This window comes from Streptopelia decaocto, assembly GCF_964273445.1.
Source record: "Streptopelia decaocto genome assembly, chromosome: 5".
NCBI classification, from domain to species: domain Eukaryota; kingdom Metazoa; phylum Chordata; class Aves; order Columbiformes; family Columbidae; genus Streptopelia; species Streptopelia decaocto.
Window position 1 is genome coordinate 22,649,606 of NC_138659.1, and position 19,940 is coordinate 22,669,545.

Consider the following 19,940-nt stretch of genomic DNA (forward strand, 5'->3'; position numbering starts at 1 on the left):
CCGTTAGTGGCTTACTGGCAACTCTTGGTTAATTATTAATGCAGACATAATAATGCTTATTCTTTAACTAACCTGCTAAGCAATACAATTATCACAGGAAGTATTCCAGCTGTCATTTCACAGTCTAGATCAAAAATTTTAAACCTCAAAGTACGGCTTTTTGCCTGTAGGAAAACTAATACAATGTTTTATGATAATTTTTCTGATTATATTTTAAACAAGGACATCTTTTTACACTCCTGCATTTCTTTTATTGTGTATCTTACCTAAATCAGGATGTACCTTCACTTTTCAGGTCCTCAAACCCCCCCAAATCCACTGTAAGTTTGTGGCTGTCCCTTTCAGGATGAGCTGTTGCCCCTCTGTTCTGGCAGCGAGGCAGAGCCGCTGCCTGCAGAGGGGCTGCACTGCAGTGCTGCAGCTTGGAAAAGCAACGCAGGAGGTTTCTTGAAGAAGTTTAAGGTTCAGTTTGTTGGCCAACATTTCTCTTAGTCACTCTGTATTCAATAAGCTGCCTCTGTGGGATCTCTCCACGACGATGATGGGGCTGGAGTCAAGGTAAGAGAAAGCCCATCCACAGCTCATTTCACACAGTAAAAGCTTCAAAGCTGTGCAGGGTTTTATGAACTTTTTGCTGTCCCAAGTGCTCTCTGCTAAGGCTGTACAATTTGATCCTCTGGTCACTCGAGTCAGATAGCAGGTGGGGCTCCTCCATTTGTCAGAAAATGTTTATTTAGCCATTTTCTTTTTTAGTAACCTAAAACATATCAGAGAAGCCTATTGCATACACCTCTGCCCTCATCCATTCTTCATAAAGCTGCAAGGGACTGTTTGTGCAATGTAGTGGGCAGTGCTGACATGTAATATTAAAATGTGATGTGTGCATAAGAAAGAAAACCCCTTGATATTCCTCCTGGCCTGCAAAGCACCTGCTGGAAGGTTGGTCTCATGATTAATTTATGTCAGCATTATTTTTATTTTAGTGATGGTATCAGTGAAATCCTGCCCATAGCTATCAGGCAAATGAAATAACTTCAATATATAAAGCCCAAATCTTTTTGAAAAGTCACTACTTTGGGTTCAGGCTGACAGTAGCAGGGACCAGCAGCTGTTTTTTTATGCCTGTATTTATTTCCTTTTTCTCTGGACACAAGTCTTGCCACAGATCACTTGTCAAGTGATGGAGTCTGTACCAGGCAACCACTTAATATCATTCAGTGCTTAGAGCCACTGATGTCTTTCCCGTACAAGCCATCTCTGTTTTACCTTTGTCACCAGCAATCTGTGCTGGGAACAGATCCTGTTAGGTAGCTGAGAAACTTTTTGTATGTTGGTTGTTGTGGGTTTTTTTGTCTTTATTAGTGTTTTCAGTCTAATTCAAGAGTCTTAGGTATGAACCACTAACTTATAAAGAGGCAGCATGTTCTCAACACCTGACGTTTTCTTCCATCTTGGAATTCTTTCCTCTTTATGGCCAAGGCATAAAGAATGACCAACCCTTGCAGCCCCATGCACTGTGCAGCCACACTTCTGAGGGAGCTGCTTGTGGTTAGCCAGGAGCTGGGGCTTGCAGAACAAACTCTGAGCAAAAGGACACCTCCTTTCTTTCTTTTAAATTTTTTATCTGACTTGTGCTTTCTAAGCAGCTGTACGTAAATTCAAAATGCTGCAATGGGCACTTCAGAAGTACTCGACCAGTAACTCACGACTACCCGCCAATGGTCCCGTCTCTGGCACTGGGCAGAAAGGGCATCCCTGCGAAAAATGGAGTTGCTGGGCCGAGAAAACACACTCGGCCACGTTTTCTCTGCCTGCCTGGGGAAGCTGATAAACTGTGCCAGTTCTGTGTTGTATGGGTGGTGATTGTCTAGCTAGGAAATGGCAGGCGCAGTTTGAATTTTCTGTTTTACCATAAAACACTAATGTTGTTTTTAAAGTGATCTCACATAGTATTTGGTAACAAAAGCCACACAGAACTGAATGGGAGACTTTATATCACTCAGAGCTGTTTCATGCTCTCTGCAGACAGATACACTAAAACATTGCATCGTTTTTACACTGGTTTCTTTTCTTGAAGATCAGATTTGCCTTTTAAGTGTTTAATTACTTTCGGTCTCCAAATCTCCAGAAGAAAGTTGAGGCCTCCAGACAGAAGCTCTTAGCTGTAAGCAGCTGAAAGTTGAATTTCTAGTCAGACTTCTGGCACTTCAGGAATTATTTAAAGTGGTTGGGCTCTAACAAACAGCAGAACAAAAATCCAGTAAAAACAGGCAGATTGATCTTGAGTAATTGAATAGTTTAAGCACTTTCTAAGCATTAGCCTAAGGAAGGTGAGCCTCCATAAAAGAAAAATCTTTGGAAATGAGTCTAAGTACACAATAGACTTTCTAAAACTATAATTTCCCAAAGTATTTGCATGACACAAAAAGAATGATATTTGATTGCACTTAAGGAATAGACCTTGGTTTTGCATTATGATGATAGTGCTACTAGAAAATCACAAAAATAACAACATGGTCACAAGAAAGCCTCTATATAACTGATTACTAAAGTTTTCCCCTCCCCAGTTATGGTCTAGCTAAAGAGGAAAATAAATTCAAATAAATCATTAACATAATGAACCGCAGCCCACATTTTTACCAAGGATGCCAAAACTCCAATGGTGCTTCTGATTTCTGAACGCCTGAGAAAGCAGCTTTCTGCTCCGGCAGAACAAACAGGTAAAATCAATGCAATGCCTACTGGCATTCCCCATCCAATGCCTGTTGGCATTCCCCATCTCAGCTAACCAGCCGTTACATTTTCTCAGAGAAGCCTGAAGTAGAGGCTCAGTACTTAATTTTTGGTAGCACTTAAATGTTCATATCCTTCTAGGTAAGCCTGTTCAAGCTCAATTGCTTGAACTTTCACTTATCTGGTATTCAGCGTGTTACTGCTGTCTGTCATGTTAGAATCCTGTTTATAAGACCATACACTACTGAGATTTGGAGCTAAAAACAGCAGGCAAAATTGAGTATTAATAAATGCAAATTCATGCTCACTGGGGAAAAGCCAATTCTCCTATATATACACACTGATGGAAATTAAATTATTTAGTAACCTTCAGAATAGCTCTTAATGTTAGTGGACAGTTCTATGGAATGGCAGCTCAGCATGCAGTAGTACTTTAAAAAAAAAGATTAGAAATTAGTAGGAAAGAATGATTAAAAAAATGGAAGCATAATTATGACAATATGTACATTTTTAGTGTGCCTACATCTTGAACACCAGTTGCAGCAGAACTAGAAAATAAGTGAAAAGCAAACAATGCGCACAGATGTGAAATGCCTTTTGTACAAGATGATATTAAGCTACAGGTTTTCCTCTGGGAAAAGAGACAGCACTTGGAAGAGTGCTGTAAATTCCTGAGTGGCTCGAGGAAGACAAATAGGAAACAATTCTTCATCTCCTCACAATTTAAGAGGCAGAGGGCATTAGCTGAAATTATTGAGTAGCTGCTTTAGGAAATCACAAAATTATTTGATTGTGGAATCAATGGATATTCAAAATGGTAAATACTAAAAGTTCAGACAGGGAAAAAAAAAAGCCCAGGGAAAGGCATTGCGGGCTGTTAAGCACGTTGATAGAAGCTCTGATGTTAAAGAAACCAGGAAGCAGGAAGGATACAATGGGGAAAGAGCACAGTCCAGCACGTTGTTCTACCATGCCTCATGTGCACCGCTGGCCGGGACGCAGCGGCACAGCCTGTGGCCCCGCGCTGCCTGCGCCTGGCACCACTCAGGTGAGACGCCTGCTGCCTGCTGCTCCCTGCACTATCGCAGAGGCATCTTAACTGCTACTTTATAGCTGAAATAAAAGAGCTGAGCTTTCATTAATACTGCATGGGGGCAGCGTAAGAGCAGTCCTGCATTGCTGACAAGGCCCTGCTAGTATTGCAGGTCTCACTCGCAAGCTAAACTTCTTAAGATCGAAGCCACAAAATGACTCATCCAGCTTGGACAGGTCCACATCCACGCAGGTGCAGCCTGTGCCCAGAAACTGACGCCCCACAGCCATAAGGCGACTGACAAGAGCGAGGTCACAAATTACCACCACAAAAGGGGAAGGTGAGGGCAGAAGCTCTGCTGTTCTGCAAGACCAGAGCTGTGGTTAGGCTGTCTCCGATTCCTGCACCTCATTCTTTCTATATTCAGATTTAGGCTTGCTCAGACCTTAACTAGCAGGGAGAACAACTGCAGGAATTACAAGTACAGACTGACAGACCTTTTGGGTGGAATAATTCAATGACGGGAACACTCTAATGCATATTGCATGAGTGAATCAGCTCGTGATTTTAATGTAAAACTCTCTTTTCCTTTCTTATCCCTTTCTCTTCCATGCTGGCTATCCAAAGAGGGAGGAAGTTAAGGATTACAGAGGGGTCAGCCATGGGAGTGAAAGGTTTGATCCTGCACACTCCAAATGGAAGCTCTTGTGTTGGCAGGATCAGTGCTGCAACTAATGCTGTATCATTGTAGAAACAGTCTGTTCTATGAACTGTCTGTTTTTTCTCTATCCTTTAAAAAATGTCAAATTGAAGGTGTTTAACAGACATGTAAATGCTGAAAACTGAAAACTGAATTAACAGTACTTTCAGCAGCATTAATCTCACAGAACATGTTTGGCGTCTTTCCATACCACATTGCCATCGGATGACAATCTATTAAAATAATCCTCCTTGAAGACTAGGCTAGGGAATTTTACAGGTACAGGAATTACAAAGAGAACATAACAAGCACTCCAAAATACCAAAATGCTTCTTAAAGACTAGGATACAGAATGAAGATAAGCTTTCCTTATTAAACTTTTTATTAAAATTGAGCTATTTTTACATATTTAAAATAGTTTATATCCAAATTACGCAATATTTATGAAAACAATTGTATGCAAACACTTGCATAAAAATATGTAAAATCACAGCTAAGCAATATAAAGCAATATATGGCATGTTCCAAAATGTATTTCAGGACTAGAATACCTGAGTTTTAAATAAGCTGGTTTCCTGTATTTCATTGAGTTTTAACGGTTAAATTTAATAATGTATCTGATGTCATATAAAGCACTTCTTTGGTTGGGAGACACTTCATGGAAAAGGCAGAGATCAAGCAGAGATATTACTCAAGGCCTCTCTTCAGAATCTTCTTCCACATGAAGATCCACTGTTTGAGATGCTAGGAAGGACTCCCACGTAGCAAGGCACTTAAAAAAAACCACAGATACATATGAATATAGCAGATAGATTTCTGTAAAACTGGTAGCCAAGGAGAAAAAAAAGGAAAAGAAATAGCAGAATAAATACACATTGTCACAAGCTGCTTTTGTGGGACTATGGTAAGAGCAAAATATGGTTTCCTAGGCAGCTCAGTGATATGCAAAATGTTAGCCAACATGCTGAGTGAGCTGTAAAGGTCACTTTTACATAATGACAAGCACACAGTGTGAGCATCGTAATTGTATGTGTGAGCATGGAAGATGCTAACATTAATTATGCTCTTCTTTAATCTCTCCCTTTAGTTACAGGCAAAGATCACTTGCAAACAGAAAGTGTGCTGTTAGGCACAGTTCCCTTGTAATCTCTGTGGGTTCCTATTGTATATCCAATTTTCTTTCTGGGTTAAATTAAACCTTTTTTTTTTCTAAACATACAGAGAATTCACTTTTCTCCTGAGTAATGAGAAAGAAACAGGACCAGAAAAGCAGGGGTGGGGGGTAGGGAAATTGTCATCCTTACAAAAAGCAGCATTTCTCTCCTCATGGAAAAATGTATTTATAATTGTAAAAACTTTTTTTTTTTTTTTTTTTAATTTGGAAGCACCAAGACTGTAGGCAGTAAAATGAAAAAAAAAAATCCCCAAATGCTTTCAGTTCAATTTGACTTAAATGAGTATTGGCAGCTTGGCAAACCATTATAAATTATAGATTAGTGTTGACAGTCATGGCAAGGCTACACTAGGTAACCCCTGGTGTGCTGATGCCTGTTACCCAAAGTACCAGGTTTCTACTATTTCAAGTCTGTCATTAGAACAGGGCAGGCAAATTAATATACGAATTTTATTGTTTTGATGATGTTGAAGAAAAACCCTTGAAATTTAAATGTTCTAATAAAATTTTGACTTATACATACATACCTATTACTCTTGACAATGCAGCTTATTTATTACTCACTGTAGACAGGTTTTTCATGAAGAATCTGAAATCCTGACTATAAATAAGTCTTCTGAAACTTCTCAGGAATGATCTTCTTTTATATTAAAACCTTGACAGCATACTCCATTTATCTGAACTTTGAATTAAATCAGTATCCTGAAAGCAGCATCAGTTCCTAAGTGAAAACTTTTGCCATAAGCTATTCAAGCCACAGTAATTTGCTATGCCCAGCTACAATGAAATATCTAGCAGCCATCTGTCATTGCTTAGGAGACAGGGAAAATACACTAGTATCCCTGCTGCTTGAACTCACAGCCACCTAACTGTCTTATTAGACTTGTCTAGTGAATGACTTCAAAGCTCTACCATTAAATATGTAGATTTAATCATATTACATTGGAGAGCCTAGGTCCTGGTATTATTGCATATCTGCATGCAAGTAGACGAGTGGGAGGATCTGGTAGTCATGAATAATGTTAAAGTATAAGCTCAAAGAGCAAAATGAAGAAGATGCACAGGATGAGCAAAGTTGGGAGAATCCATGATGACACAAGGACACAGAACCAGGGATACCCATAAAATTAGGAGTCACAAAAGTAACATGAGAAAACAAACAAAAGTCAGCACTGATTATGTCCCCAAAAACATTAAACAGTAGAAGACATGGGTGTGCAAGATAATGTGAGAGGTTAAAACAGCCAGCTGACCTAAGAGACCACAGAGAAAAAAGTACAGAGGAATTTATTTCTGCATAGGTTCTTAGTTGTAATCAGGCATGTTAGAGACTGTTCCTGTAATTCATATATTGTGCCCTAGACTATGGAAACCATTAATCTACTCCCTCAATCTTTCTTTTCTGATCTTACTGACAAAAATCCCCAACTAACTCCTGCTGCTTTTGCACGCATTATGCTGCTGTTCAGAGCACATCTAAGGTTTGAATTGCTGTGAGAAGAGAGGAATAACAGGATAAGATTCATGTGGAAATCTGCTTTCTTCATTGGCTTTTTGCAGAAATGTTAGTTTGAAATGGCAAATATAAAATCAGGGAGAAACGGTGGAAATAGTGCTAGCATGAAGAGTGACCTGCAAGTGCTGCAAACTGATTTCTGACTTAAAAGGTCTTTTTGACATTTTGTATAAAGCCTTTAAGGTTTGATCATTAGATTCTCCCCGACTTCGCATGCCACTGTTGGCAGCTGCGTCTATCTGAGATGCTTGAGCTGGAAGGTGGCATCTTGGTTTTAAAATGTCAATGAGGCAGCTGCTCACAATGTGTCTTCGCTCTGGTGCTCGGACTCAGATTTCTGTTTGCTAGAACCCAGCCTGGATTACCCGTCCTAGAAGACTGCCAGGAACAGCTGTTTTCCGAGGGTTTCTCTAGGTGTGGGAGAGGAAACGATCACTGTGTCCTGAAGAGTCTTTTGTTGGCAATGACTGACATTTATTTTCTGAACCACAGTTTAACTTATACCATGTAACTCCATGTTTTGTCATTCTATAATTTCAGTAAAGTGAATTAAAATACATATATCTGCACTGGCTGAAATGTAAAAATGGCTTTCTGTTATCTTTGCAACAGTGAGCCAAACTGCACGTGTTAAAATACAATCACAATATGTTGCCTAACCAGATAGATACAATCTACTGAAGTCTTTCCAGACGAAGATGCAAAGCATTTTTTTCAGTTTTTAATTTAGCCTCGTTTATATAAAAACCCCACATTTTCCAAAATCTAAGAGCAATGGTGGCTCATTTCACTGTCAGACATCACAGTGCCGCTACAGCTGACAAGTTTTATAATTAACCATATCAAAACAAAACTAGGTCTCCGTGCCTTAGGCTCAAGCTTTTTTGTATTGTGAAGCATGAACTGCATAAACGACATTTTGTTAGTGATGTATACTTCAATATTATTACAGAATGATTTTACTTCATTCTCCTGGGAGGTTGATAATGGAGATCTAAACAGAGGATCAGTCAGCTTTCAGAAAGGAGACAGCAAGGAAAAGAAAAAAAAAGAAAAACCAAACCCAGGAAATTAAATGTGCATGCATAGGATTGATATTCATAATCCTTACTTGTAAAAGCCTGGTGGAAGATATAAAAAAGCCTACATATACAAAAGAAAATAGCAAGAGCTTAAATAAGGCTACTTTGCCTAAAATATACTGATTACTACTGCAGGTCACACATCTATTCTGCAACATCATTTTTAGAAAAAACAGCAAAAAGGTTTTTATATAGTACCATTGCATATCTAACTAAAAAGGAGATATAAAAATAGGATATGTAGTAGGGATGATAGCAGCAGTGTGTCGCATGCCATGTGTTTTTCTGTTCCAGTTCCCTGTTTTCCATGGTTGATACCTTAAAAATATCATTTATGATGGCATTTTCTAGAGTAGAATCTGAAAATCAAGTCCTGTGTGTGTCTCAGAGAGAGACAAAAAATACTTTCATAGTTTCTGGGAGCAAGGAAACAAATACTAGAGTGCACAGAAATAGTGATTCCTACTATTAAAAAAAAGTCTTCCTAAAAGTATATAAAATACATTCTTATGGTTGAAGTGAATGAGGGTTCAAAGATGGATCCTGGCTTTGAAGTGACATTCTCAGAGACAAACTGGCTCAGCCATGTGGGAACTTTTGAAAATCACATGAAGTTCGTTAGTGAAATTCCCAGGCACTGCTAAGGTAGGATGTGATCACCATGCATGAGCAGCTCACTTTTTGCTATGCAACCAAATGACTACTTAAATGCATCACTGTAGAGCCCTCTAGGGCAAACAACAAATCTCATTTATTTTCTACAGCTTTTACTAGGTAGAGAGGTACAGAAGGGCTTTGGAGTTAGAGGGAAGTAGCAGTAATGGGGAAGGAGTATTGTTTTGCACTAATAAATCTTTTGGATCAATTTATGCCTATACAACAATGTAGGTCACAGAAAGAGACTAAATTATGCTTGCAATAGTTAAGAAAATCAGGAAATTATTTACATTTTTGGAAAAGAGTAAGCCATGTCAATACCAACAAGAATCTCACTGTAACAAAGATAACTTTAGCTTTTTATCTGATTAAGCTGCAAAGGTTTAACAGGATTAGTTTGACACAAGCAAAATAAAATTAGAGGCTATGCTTTAAAACAAAAGCTCATCCACACACAATAAAAAACATGTTCTTTCAATGCCAAAACTAATTAAATATCATCCTACATTATGAGACAAACACAATCTTCCTGCCTTTACTAGAGTGCCTCATGAGCAGTAGAAAGCCAAATATAAGGTCTAACTAGTCTTTGGATCAGGTTGCAAAATCTAGACACCTATTATGGTGCTTTTTCTAAATAGAAAACACTAACAAAGTTCTTGGCTGAGGAAAATTACAGAGTTTCTTTTTCTTCGATGATGGCAATATCCTAGAGACTATACTAAACACATGAGAAAAACAAAAGGAAAAAATTAGTAAATGTCTAAGGGCTATGGAGTTCAACATTGCCTGGTTTGGTTTTGCTAAATTGTACCAGAACACTTTGGACATGCTGGCTAAATACCACCACTACCACCAACTCTGTATCTTGTTTTGGTTTTAGTAATGCTGCATCCTTAGGGCTCTGCAGAATGTCTGTATCTAACTTAATGAGAATACTCCTGGTGACAATCAGCTATTTCAGCCTCAGTTCGACCCTGCGGGCAGCTTGTGATTTCAGGTGTTCGGCGGTACCTCTGCTGGCCCAGGGTTCAGACAATAGTGTCACACCTCAGCCATGGGCAGAAGGAATAAAATAAATGGTATGGTGTTAACACATGCTTCATTCAAGAACTTTTTTTCTGTAAGACAGACAAATCAATGGTATTTACTTCAGAAATAGGAGTAAAGTTCTGAATTTTAAAATATTTAAACCTTTTCATATTTTTTTTCAGAAAATCTTCCCTATTTTAGCAATGCATTTACAGTCATTATTAATACAGTATGTTACCAGCTTTAAGCCTTTGTGGAATACAGAGAGACTTAAGCATGTATCCAACTCTTTTCCAGAAGCAGAGAAAAGGAAGTAGAGAACTGTGTGAACTCTTGAGACCAGCTACAGCAATTCCAAACAATTGGTCAGTCACGGTAATTCTTGGTTCCTAAATGACAATGTATTTAAATGTATTATAACATAGCTTGTACACGAGCACAGGAAAGCCTGCATTCTCACAGGCCTGCATACGTGCACCCTGTAAATTTGCAACACTGGGCTTTAATTAGCGCATTGAGAGACACAAAGAGACCGGTGATTCCACAGCTTAGAAACAAAGGAACCATTCTTATTCAAGTATATTAAATGTAGATAGTTAATAAACTGGAAGGCTACAGAAATAGCTCTACTTGTTTTGAAGTAGTAAATTCAGAGAAACATAATTACAGGTAACACTTTAAAGTAGTACTTCATGTTACATGAACTTTAGTTCAGCATAAGGGAGACATACTCCTTTATGCTAGCGAAGTGATGCTTGACAAGTTGACAGCAGAATCCTTGGGCAACTACAGTTATGGAAAAACCCAAACAAATGTAAGGTCATACTCCTTCCTCATATTGTGGTGAAGAGGAAATAACATTTTAGAAATTCAAGTATAATTTGACACACTGCTATGTTGTACTTGACCACAACGTTTTTAGTTTTATCCAGCCTTGAAGGACTGGATTTCTATTGCAAAAGCCACCAGAAAACATGAGGTGTCTGTATCTTGTTACTCTGTAGCTGTCAGAAATTTCAGGGATGCAGAGAAGGGCCACTCACAGGAATGACCCTGGTTAGGTTGTGTGCCTGGGGAATGGAGTCAGCAAGACTGGGGAATAATGAGGAGCACAGTGAAATGCTGCTGTGTACAAGGGAATGGGATGCTGCTCATGGAGAGTTTAACTGGAGGGGAAAAACAGAACATGCTTGGGGAAAAACAAAAGGCAAGAAATAAGATAAGGGGTGCTACAGTACTGAAAGGCTTAGGAAGCATCAAATGGTGTATCAAAAGCATGAACAAGTAATTTAACTTCGAGCATGTGAGAGAACGTGACTGAACAAGTGAAAAACACCGTAACAGGCATTGTGTTTGTCGACTAGTTTAATGAGTAGAGACTGACAATACTATCCTTAAGGTAGGAATTTTCTTACTACTCGAAGCATAAAACTCATCTTCTGATTCTCAAGTTTCTGGGATTCCCTTCCTGAAGTTCACTTTCTAACAGCGAAAGCAGATGCCAGGGCTGCTGCTTCTGCTGCTGTCAGGAGTGCCTTACGCACCTGTAGTTTGTAATATCAGGGCCTCCCACAGTAATCATTTCTCCAATAATTAACCATCAGCGTTAATCACAGGTCTCAAATAAACATGCCTATTTTGGATCAAAACTCCCAATCTAAATATTAATTTCATCAATTTGTCTCGAATGCCAGAATTAAGATAATTATTTTCTGATAAAACAGGAAAAAGAATTGGTAAGCCCTCGCTTTGCAAACAAGGAGGGATACAGTTAGCACAATGTTTTCTATTATTGCAGCTGCTGTAGTAAGATAAGCTGTTTTCTTCTAAAATTAGATCTACCGAGATATTAACAGCAAAAACCTTTTATACAGAATTCAATATTCAAAAAAAGCACCAACAAAGAATAATGTCTCAGTATAAACCAATTTGTTCAGTATTTCAGGGGCTATTTAAGAAGAACCACTGGCAGTTACAGAGATAGCTGAACGATTTTCTGCACTTTGTGACTTAATTATAGTAATTTCATGTACAGTACGAGCTTTGGCATTCTGAATTAAAATTCTAATTCAGCAAAATCTTCTTCTAGATAGGAAAGAGAACCAAAGAATTATTTTTGTGTTTTAATCTAGCTAATCATTCATTAACAAAATATTCTGAGATATTTAGCATAGTTTTAACATACGTATTGCTGATATAGAAGTCAGGGATCATTAATAACTAAAGAAAATGTGAGAGGATGCCAAAAGCTTGCTGCCTGATTTCAGAAAATATTTTGATCTTAATATGTAACAACAGATTGTCAATGTCCATGCATCTCACAGTCTGTATGTTAATTAATTAGACTCGATTATCAAGAGCTCTGTCCTTTCAATTACGTTTTAACAAAATGATCTCTAAAATCAGGACACTGTCATTGGCTAACGGGCAATCCATAAAAAGTTCAGAACACAGGATTGGAAGTTACAGATATCAACATATATCTGTGAAAATTACTAATTTATGAGTAATAGATGGCTTAGTGCATTCCATTTTTTTCACAAAATAAGGAGAAATTCTTTTAAAAAATTCAAGACATCTGGGATATTTTCCAAATGTTCACTTCATTCAAAGTCTTGGCCATGAAGAAACAGCACAGACTGCTTAACATATATTGTGATATGTTTTCAAGGTCTCTTTCTTAGTATATATTATTGTAAAAAGGAATTCTTACTGAAAATATTAGCTGTGGCATTTGAGTTGAAAATAAAAATCTAATTTCAACCACTTTTCTTTCTTGCTGAAGTAGTAAGTTTCAGTTATAAAAATATTCCGTTTCTTAATTGTATACACTTGCAGCATTATTTTGTTTTTAAAAAGTGCAATAAGCTTTTCATATTGACTTCTCAAAATTGTATTGTTCTTTATCCTTGTAAAATCTGATTATTTCGTGGTAGACAATTCCTCAGAGAAATAACAATGAGGACTTCCTGAATGAGCCGTCTGACATGGAATCACATTTAAACGTTTTCCTCATATAAGATCATTTACACAAGTTTGAGCTTTCCAGAGGGCTTCTTCATGTAGTTACAGCAAAAGGTTTCCAAACTGAAATACAGCAGCTGATGTTGAACCGAAAAATACATTCCAAATTGGTGTGGTTAGTAAAACAAGAGTGCCCTCTGTCGATGATGAACTCAGGATCAGCCACTTGGTCACAAAATACATTTTGCTTGAAATGTGTCAAATTAAGGACAATTGCCTCCCTCTTCCTGCAAAAACTGATTCTGAAGTTAACAAAGGTTTGAACTATACTGCAAAAATTCCTCTTTACAGACAACCCATGGACTTCTCCATTGAAATAATCAATGAAAAAATAACATTGCAATGAGAAAGTGTTTTACCTCTTCATAATAATGGAGATTATTCTCAGCCACATTAGTGAACGTTGATCTCATGTCACACTGCATGTTTTGCTTCCACCTGTCCCAATCTGCTTTCAGAGCATTATTGGCACATTCGACTTTGTCTTCAAGTTTCCCAATCTCTTCTGAGAACTAAATATGAATTGTAAACATTAAAAAATATTAGTAAACCACCATTTCAAAAGTGACTGAAATCAAGTGATTGTAGTGCAGACAAGCAGAACTGCAGAGCTGAGGTTGGTATTCAACTTAGTACAGAAAAGCCTCCCCCAAGGACAAATTTAAATTTTATTCTTAATTAACAGTACAATTTCTGAAATATTAAGAAATTCTAGACCTGAATTAAAGTATTGCTGAAGATATTTTAATTGGCTGAGAAGTTACAGACTCTGGCAACTCTTCACTGGCACTTGAGAGTAATGCATCTAAGAAGGAAAATACAGAGGACTTTACTGAAGCAGAATCAACTCTACAAATTAGATTTGGTCAGAAAAACTGAGAAAACCCTGACAAAACCTTCAATAACCTCAAGAGAAACTAGAATGAGGAGAAGACAGCAGAAATCAAAAGCACAAACTTTCTGATCTCTTGCCACCTTGCCATCTTTTCTTGTGGAACTAACCTCTGTGTGACCACATGAGGGAGAGAGAAATACAGAAGCAGAGAAATAAATTAAACCAAAGGACTTCCGCAGAGAAGAAACTCTTTCACAGTGATCCAGGATCAAAGACCTTGAGGGCTACTCCACAGACATTATTTGCTTCTAATTACTGTAGATGCACAAAGTGACTTTTCAGTTAATGGGAATGAATTAGTGGATGCAGGCCCTCTCTTTAATGAGTCTTCTAGTCCTCTCAATAATTGTTTTACCTACTGTCATTTACTAATCAGCTGTGTGAGTTCTGGCTGGCACCCAGTCACAGAACGATGTACATCTGCTGCCACTACAGCGCGAATTCCTCTGCTGGGACTGCACAGGGACTGTCTGCAGCGGGGGAGGTCAGGCAGAACACCAACCATAAGAAACATCAAGCAGGAAAAGTTTCTTTCCATTGCAACTCAGGCCCCATACACCTTCCTCTTCTTCCTTGCATTCTGCCATCAGACAAATTGTTTTCTCCTCATACGACTCTCCCGTAAAGTTGGATAGCTCCTTGTGCTCTCTGCAGAGCTCATACTTTCATTGATATGAACTTCAGGATTCCAGGATTTTGAAGGAGTTCTTATGCTATTGGCAGAATGCAGAAATGTCTGAATTCCAAGCAGGATGTGGAAATTCTTGGTGCAAAGCCCCCAGCTTGAACCGTGCAGGGAGGACAGTGTTCCAGTGCCACAGCCACCATCGGACACGAACTGAGCAGCACTGCCTGAAAAGGTCACAGAACCTGAGCCCAGCGCTTAATTCACAAATCTCAGATCCCGATTCACTTTGACATCCTAGAATCCTTCACCTCTTAAGAACTCATCTGAATGGATTTTCTCCACATTCCATGATACACAAATGAATAAACGTTTTTAGTTGGACTCCATTTCTACACTGATTTTCCTTGCCACGCTTCTAGATTAAAGGAATACTGGTTATTAATCAAGAACGAAATGCAAAATATTCTTCCTGATTTACTGAAAATCCCAGGTTCAATTATCTAGTCAGACTAGTAATCAAACTATAGACAAGGGTAATTTCAACTACCGATACTGTGTTCAATATGAAAAGGTTAATCGAAAGTTTAAATGTGAGGACATTACCTTCAATGGAATTACAGGTAGCTGGATTCAGCATCTTGGATATGTTGCAACTTAATTGCCTTTTCTTCAAATACCAAAAATGAATGCACACAGAATACTGAAAGCAGTGAATATCTGTAGGTGATTTAGAGTAGGAAAGGTAGTTGAATCCATTTTCTGCTTTTGCAAGAAAAAGTCCCTCATTCCAAGAATGAGCTAGGCTGCACACTTAAAGAACTTCTGTCACCTAAAAGTCCTGGCTGCAGCAGCTTCCCCTTATTTTTTCTTCATATCTTTAAGACAATTATTTTACAGTTTGTTTTTGTCTTGCCTTTTCTAGGAACTACAGATTTCTTCCACAGGGTAGTCACAACGTGATGTGGTCAGGCAGATTCTGTTCTTCATCCCTGCCTGGATATGCAATTTAAACATCACCCTCTAAAGCCCAAAAGAAACTGTGTTGCATCAAGGCAAGGATTGGACTTAAGGTTTAAAACCAGCATTATGCCACACTTCTTCATCTCAAATAGAGAGGTTTAAAATCTACTTTTTCACAACTGAAAAGAAACAAAAATGCCATCCTCTGCAGCTGCCATGACAGCAGAAATCAAGCAAAAATGGCTTGGTCTTTTGAAAAACACCTACCCAGTATGTTCCTCTGTTACAAGGTATAAATTGCTACAATTTATCCTGCAAATTAAGTATTATTCTGAATCCAATTTCTTACATTGATCTCACCGAGGCAGCTTGTGTGATAAATTAAATCTCACACCAGTGATCCCCAGAGAAGGCCAGCACAGCTCATCAGATATTGGACCAGGGGACAGGGAGGTGGGAGCCAGACAGTGCGAGGGCAGAGCGCTACCAGACGTGAGCAGCACGACCTGTGCACAAAGAGACTTGGCCCAATAGCCGTATTACCTGGTAAGTGACACAGCATTTTATGCTACCTCACTATACAAAATAGCATGAATTTCTGTCTGCTACATCAATTAATCCTACAGCTTGGTGATACTAACCCTTTTTAGCCAAGAGTTAAAACATAAGATATGTTCTGAATGTGATACATTCAGCATTTTGTCTCTTTACTACTTAGTTTAAAGCCTGAACACAGAATTCTTAAGTTAGCATTTAACACTCATCTGGTTCTGTCAGAGCACATTGAATCAGCCTTTTGTTAGAAGTACTGTTAGCACTAGTGGCAGTACCAAAACAGTTAAAAACTTGCACACCACAGAGGGATGCAGTCGCGTGGATGTGTATATGCCTGCAGAATGGAGCATGGGAGAGATGGAGCCACTAACTCCAACATCTTCACAGCCAGAGCTCTGGCGGTAAGAAAGGTCTGGATAAGAAGGAGGACACCAAAGTCCTCCCAAGCATCTGTCAGAGCCTGCCTCCAAAATCACAGACTTCAAACCTTCCATGCCCTGAACAACTGCCTTCTTCGTGGACTACATTTTGGAGTGAGAGACAAGGTTTTACCTTTTTAGTAGCATCACATGCAGCTTTCTAAAAGCCTGGTGGCATGGAATGGCTCAATAAAGTGTTTTTCCCAGCCAATGAGACTGACATCTCTTCAGGCTTAATTTGCGATTCCAGACTATTTCAGCTGCACTCACCTTGGGCATGTTTTGCCTTCTCCTGCTGTATAACCTCCTGTTTGTTAAGTCATCTAATTTTTGCCATGACCAGTGCTAAAGATCTCACAGCCTTTTATCAGCTCGAATGACAGTCTGGGATTCCTTATCTATGGTGGAAATGTACTTCAAATTAGATTAGAGTTCATGCCACTCATTGTCAGTGGAATTTCTGGCTACTAGATTGCACTGACAAGTTCAATCTGACATCTATGAGATGATTATAAGCTACATGAGTTCTGCTTAGGAATAGAAATGTGCAAATACAGCCAAACTAAGGGTTTGACACCAATGCAAATAACAGTACCTGTGTTACGACCACCTTTTATTGTGAAATCAGTCTGGTTAGAAATGCCAGCAAAATATTTGAATACATAATAAAAATTAAAACACAGTAAAAAACTGATTGAAGAAACTGTTAGGAGGTACTTGAATGGTTAAAAATAGCACTACACCATTCTCTGTGGCCAAACTATCATTTAATAGAAAAAGCCTTCAACTTCTAATTAAGAAAAACTCTTCAGGATACAGCTGCCACTCAATTAGAGAACACAGGATTTTATGATCAGATTAGACTATCAGACATCTGCTTTTCTGCTCTTATGCGACTGCAAGGAGAATCAGGCTCTCAGAAAGAGGATTTTTTTTCAAATGAATAAAAAATAGAGGTGTTGGAAAGATAAAACAAAGATCTGAGCACCTGGGTAATCACACTGTCCAAAGGCTTTTACCAAAACTGTAAACACAGTTTTGGAAACGCAGAAACAGTGAAAAAAGACCAGTTGAGCAAACTGATCTCAAAACGTTACTGGAAGCAAGTATAAATATCTCATTATGCAGTAACCCATTGTCAATATCAAATCAACATGGTATGGTCAATACTGTGCTAAAGGAAATATGTTCCTTTTTGTCTGTGACAGTTCAGGAAAAGAGAGTGCATGCATCTTGTGTGAGGACTTCTCTTCTCTATGGTGGCCAGCAGTAAGACGAGCTGCTAAACAAGCTGTATGAAATTGCAATTCATCCCTGAATCGCTCTGTGCAAACACAACTGTTTTTAGCATGTTGCCAACAAACCACACAAATGGGAAGAACTGATTAAAAGGGGTATAGTGTTAAAAAGTTGATATTACTAGCTGCATACAAATAACTTATACAACGATGCACAGCACTCCTTTCTGGCAGAATAAATTCTTAGAGTCATAGCATATCTCAAGTTGGAAGGGACACATAAGGATCATTCTTACTATAGATACTGTGCTTCTACATGCAATGCATCTGATGGGTGCTGCCGGGCTGTGGGACACCCGTGGCATGGGGTGCTGGGGACACAGGTGGGCTGCCGGAGTAAAACACCATGGCTCCGCCAGTCCCTTCCCAGGCAGCCTGGGGACACAGGGACCTGCCACTGCCACCCCAGTTCCAGCCTGGGGCCATCTCCAGCTTACCGTCCGTCCTCTAGGCAACTTCTAAGAGCTACACACCTCATATGTAAACTAAGAACAAAGGACAGGTGAGGCGGAAGAGAAAGCAGAGACAAAAACAGATTAGAGAAGAATAAATAGGCTGTGAAATGAGAGGATGACAGAAGTAAACAGAATTTCTACTTCCAGAAAAAACAAAACTAGAGGTATTTACTTACTGCCCCACTGCAGTACACAGAGGCAAATTGTTACAAAATATACCATAGCCATCGTAGATATCAGACAGTGGTAATATATTCTTATTTATTCAGCTCAGTGACGAGAAATCAAATAAAAATATTCATTTCAAGTGCCAAAAACTATCTACACAGCTCATCTTTACATGAAAGCTAATTACAACAACCCTGCTAAAAAGTATCTGAAATGTCAAGGACTTCCTCCTTTGATGTACTAAAAAGTTATTATTATTTAGTCATTTTTATATATTATTTACACTGCATAACACTTTGTGTTAATACTGTGATAGAAGGACATTAGTTAGGCTGGAGAGTTAAACAATCGAAAATTTTAAAAATGCCAATACCCACCCCAGAAGTTCCTTTTCATAGACCCCTGAGCCCTGGGGTATGTTTGGGGTATGTCTGCCCCCTTGGGCTACCAGCTAGGGTCTGACTTCACTAGAATGAATGGAAGTAAAAAAATATCTCTGGGCACAGCCAGGTAAGACAGAAACCTGGAAGAACAGAATCTAGAACTTTTTATTTTAAATAAGTCTGATGAGCAGCTTTGCTCATTCTAACCACCTGCTCTCTATCTCCTGCATCAATGAAGCAGCAGCTACAAGAGCACTGCGTTACTTTCTTTTAACTCCCAGTGTGGAAGTAAACAGAAATGCTAAAAATAATGCTGCGGTACAGTCTGCGTTGACAAAACACTGTGGTTGCCCACTAATACCAGTCCTTTGCTCCAGCAGCCCGTCTACTGAATTTTGCATCTTTCTCATGACTGCCTGTGCCTGGCAGGCACAGCAACAAAGGCCAGGCCCTTTCAGAATGAGAATTACAGAGACAGCATCCAGTTACACAGCGCGCTTCCCAGGATGCGTGTTCTGTGGGGCATCAGCCTGGAAGATTTCAGCTCTCTGTACATACTCACCAGGTCCTTTTCTGTCTTTTTATTGGCTAAAGCATCAATTCGACAGTCAAGCTCGCCTTGAATTTGGTCCCTCCTTTTCAAAACACCCTTAATTTAGAAGAGGAAATTAAAAAAAAGTAAATAGAACCAAATTCTAGACATCTATTCAGAAAACCATCAAACAACTTGGCTGTTTAATAAATTAAATGAAGCAAGATCACAGCATGATGCCATTTAATAATTTTGACATGATATATGTACTTTTCACCAAAAAAAACTTAAAATATGAAGACTTATTCTTCAATACCTATATTTTATCTTAAATGTTTTCCAAGAACCTTAGTAAATCCGAAATCAGTGCTGCAAGTTTCTGCCATACACAGTATCGTTGTATGAGAAAAACTGCAACAGCAGTTTACTTGATATCAGCTTAATTTACTATATATTCATATTTTAAAACAGCAACATGAATTCACTGAATCTCATGAACAAAAGTGTCTTCTTTGAGTAAAAGTTACAATATAAAGTAGAATAAATGACTAAAACTGGTATACCAGGCATTTTTGAAATTATTACTTTAACCTTCAATATTATTTTGTAAGTGCCCAAGACATAGAAGCAGCATGACATCATTACAAATCTCAAAACCTTCTTTTATGTTACCTTGCTACAACTGGTTTTACTGCT

At 38.6% G+C, this 19,940-nt stretch overlaps 1 protein-coding gene across 1 annotated transcript in view; it reads right to left on the reverse strand.

The window, feature by feature from the left end:
- Positions 1-2,381: 2,381 nt before the first annotated feature.
- The window catches only part of SNX7 (sorting nexin 7), a 32,004-nt gene continuing 14,445 nt past the window's right edge, over positions 2,382-19,940 (reverse strand). The window contains exons 7-9 of the mRNA XM_082053317.1: positions 19,275-19,361; positions 13,311-13,463; positions 2,382-5,238 (exon numbers count right to left, since the gene is read on the reverse strand). Of these exons, the coding sequence (XP_081909443.1) occupies positions 5,158-5,238; positions 13,311-13,463; positions 19,275-19,361 (321 nt within the window). The 3' untranslated portion in view covers positions 2,382-5,157. The remainder of the gene's footprint in view (positions 5,239-13,310; positions 13,464-19,274; positions 19,362-19,940) is intronic.